General features: G+C 40.8%; 1 protein-coding gene across 1 annotated transcript; it reads left to right on the top strand.

Moving 5' to 3' along the window:
- Window positions 1-465: 465 nt before the first annotated feature.
- LOC132167107 (probable glycerol-3-phosphate acyltransferase 2) lies at window positions 466-2,165 on the top strand. The gene is made up of 2 exons (XM_059578004.1): window positions 466-1,134; window positions 1,232-2,165. Exons 1-2 carry the CDS (start codon window positions 466-468, stop codon window positions 2,102-2,104), a joined length of 1,542 nt encoding a protein of 513 aa, XP_059433987.1. The 3' UTR covers window positions 2,105-2,165.
- Window positions 2,166-2,893: the final 728 nt, after the last annotated feature.

Below are 2,893 nucleotides of genomic sequence, written 5' to 3'. Positions count from 1 at the left end.
TAGGGCAGAGGTATTATACACTTGACTTTTTTCTGCGTGAAGATCCCTCGTGATTGAACAAGTCAAATGCTAAGGCGTGATTTTTCTTGTAGGGCGTGATTTACCATATAAATCGCAATAACGGTTGTGTGGATGTATAATTTTCACGTGGAGAAAGATTTTTAAGAACGATTTGATTTGTTTTTCTTTAATGGCCTGACTATATTTCTTGTAGAGACGGATTAAGAGATGTCCACTTGCAATTTATATCACCGATTATAACGGTGGGGTCGGTTTTTAAGAAAATTGTATTAATTAAAAATTGAAATATCTCAAACATTATCCAAGAAAAAAAAAAAAAAAAAAAAAAAGTGGAAAAGGTAAACAGTGTAAATTAATTAACTCTCTTAAAACTGCAAAGTAATACTTTATTATATAAACTGTTGATGGTTGCAAATGCTCAAATGGTATCTAATCAAGAAGAGAATGGCTGGAAAGTCGTTCCCACAAATAGCCTTGTCCTTCTTGTTTAAACTCGTGAGACAGAGCAATGCCCATGCAAGCCAAATAAAGTACCAGAAATACACCTCTCTTCTCCACAGAGCAGAGGATCTTTCGACCCAAACACTGATTTTTCACGCAGAGGATGCACTGCTCAAATCATCTTCATTGTTTCCTTACTTCATGCTGGTGGCCTTTGAAGCCGGGGGGCTCTTGAGGGCTCTCGTTTTCTTTCTTCTCTACCCTTTGGCTTGCTTGTTTGGTGAGGAGCTGGGGTTGAAGATCAAGGTTTTCTTATGCTTCTTTGGGATTAAAAAGGAGGGTTTCAGAATCGGCAGCTCTGTTTTGCCCAAGTTCTTCTCACAAGATGTCGGCCGTGAAGGGTTTGAATTGGTGATGAGTTTTGGGAGAAAGGTGGCGGTCAGTAACTTCCCCACACTCATGGTTAGAGGGTTTTTGCAAGACTATTTAGGTGTTGATGCTGTTGTGGGAAGAGAATTAAAGGTTGTTTGTGGCTATTTTGTCGGGTTAATGGAGGAGGAAGAAAAAATGGCAGATCTTGGTCATGAGGAGCAGGAGAAAACTTCCTCCCATGTCATTGGTATTGGTTGCTACAGATCGGTTCTTCATCAGCACCCCTTTGCCCATTGCAAGGTATCTGCCCTGCTCTGTTCTGTTCTGTTCTGCTCTGTTCTGCTCTGTTCTGTTCTGCTCTGTTCTGTTGTTAATGTGTTTGTTGCACCATATATAGGAGGTTTACTTGGTGAGCAAAGCTGAGAAGAGGAACTGGCATGTTCTTCCAAGGGAGAAACATCCGAAGCCTTTGATCTTCCACGACGGCAGATTGGCTTTCAGGCCAACCCCACTAGCCACCCTAGCCATGTTCATGTGGATTCCCCTCGGGATTTTACTTTTCATGATCAGATTCGCCGCTGGCCAGCTACTCCCTCTCTGCTTATGCTCTCCAATAATGGCCTTCACAGGAGCAATAACCATTATTTCAAGACCACCTAAATCCTCCAATATTAATCCAACCAAATCCTCCAACGGCACGCTCTATGTCTGCAACCACAGAACAATGCTCGACCCAGTCTACGTCAGCGCAGCCGCCAGCAACCCATCACTCTCTGCAGTCACCTACAGCATAAGCAAAATCTACGAGGTGATTTCTCCAATCAACACCATCCATCTAACAAGAGACAGGGAAAAAGATGGGATTGCAATGAAGAAGCTGCTGAGCCAAGGCGACCTCGCAGTATGCCCTGAAGGAACAACTTGCAGGGAACCTTATTTACTGAGGTTCAGTCCTCTGTTTGCAGAGGTGGCGGATGACATCACTCCGGTCGCCATAGATGTGAAGGTAACCATCTTTTACGGCACAACAGCTAGCGGGTTTAAATGCTTAGACCCTGTGTTTTTCCTCATGAATCCATTCCCTACGTATACTGTCAAAATTCTTGAGAAGCTGCCGAGCTCGCAAGCTTGTAAGCATGGTGGGGTGTCCAAGTATGAAGTAGCCAATCATGTGCAGTATGAGATAGCCAAAGCTTTGGGGTTCGAGTGTACCAGTTTTACAAGGAAGGACAAGTACATGATCTTAGCAGGCAATGAGGGACTAGTTTAGGGTTGTAATAAAATACCTTTTTCTTTCTTTCTTTCTTTCTTTCTTCTGTGTTATTGTATAACATTGCATCAAATAAATTTATTTTCTCTTTAAGCTATTTTTAGCTTTATATTACATCAAAATCATTTTTTCAAACAAACCTTTCTTAATAGTCATAGCCTTTTTTCCTCTCCAAAAATTATTTACTGTTCATACTATAAACATTTTTTTATTATTTTTTTTTCTCTCTTGCTCGTCTTCTTTCACCAAACAAAAACAAACCCTCCGCACCGACTGTGATCAAGCATCAACCCGTAGTGATCAAGGACATGGGTTTTGTGGGATTTTGGATTTGGCTTCTAGGATGGTAGAGACAGGGTGAAAAAAACAGCCATGTCTACCAAAAATTAGCGATTTGGCCCCGGGTTCTCTCAGTTCTTCTTTGGTGGTTTGCGTTAACTGAATTTTGGGTGTTTAAATTCTTGGATTATTGTTGTTGGAATTCTTGTGGCTTGAGTTTTGAACCGTAAGGGTACTTCCTGTTTTTGAGTTTGCTTGGGGGTTGGCTTGTTATGTGGGGCATGAGTCTGGGTTGGTGATTTTGGTGGAATGGCTAGTTGTTTTTGCATCTGGTTTGCTTGGGTTGAGTGATTTTTGGCCTGTAGAGAGAGAGACGAGAGAGGAAGAAAAGGTAGTTTTAAAAATAATATTTAAATAAATAATAAAAATAATAATATTTAAATAAAGTAAAAAGTTGGAATAAATAATCTGGTAGAAATCAATAGCTAAAATAGAAAGTTTGCTCCGCAA

This window comes from Corylus avellana, chromosome ca1 (genome assembly GCF_901000735.1).
Source record: "Corylus avellana chromosome ca1, CavTom2PMs-1.0".
Classification (NCBI taxonomy): Eukaryota; Viridiplantae; Streptophyta; class Magnoliopsida; order Fagales; family Betulaceae; genus Corylus; species Corylus avellana.
The sequence above is the reverse complement of the archived record's forward strand: the minus strand, read 5'-3'. Positions and strand labels throughout refer to the sequence as shown.

Excerpts from the sequence above, each read along its gene's own strand:
- LOC132167107 (XM_059578004.1), top strand. The coding sequence starts at position 466 with ATGGCTGGAAAGTCGTTCCCACAAATAGCCTTGTCCTTCTTGTTTAAA. Across the intron at positions 1,135-1,231 it reads ACCCCTTTGCCCATTGCAAG|GAGGTTTACTTGGTGAGCAA; the intron begins GTATCTGCCCTG and ends CACCATATATAG.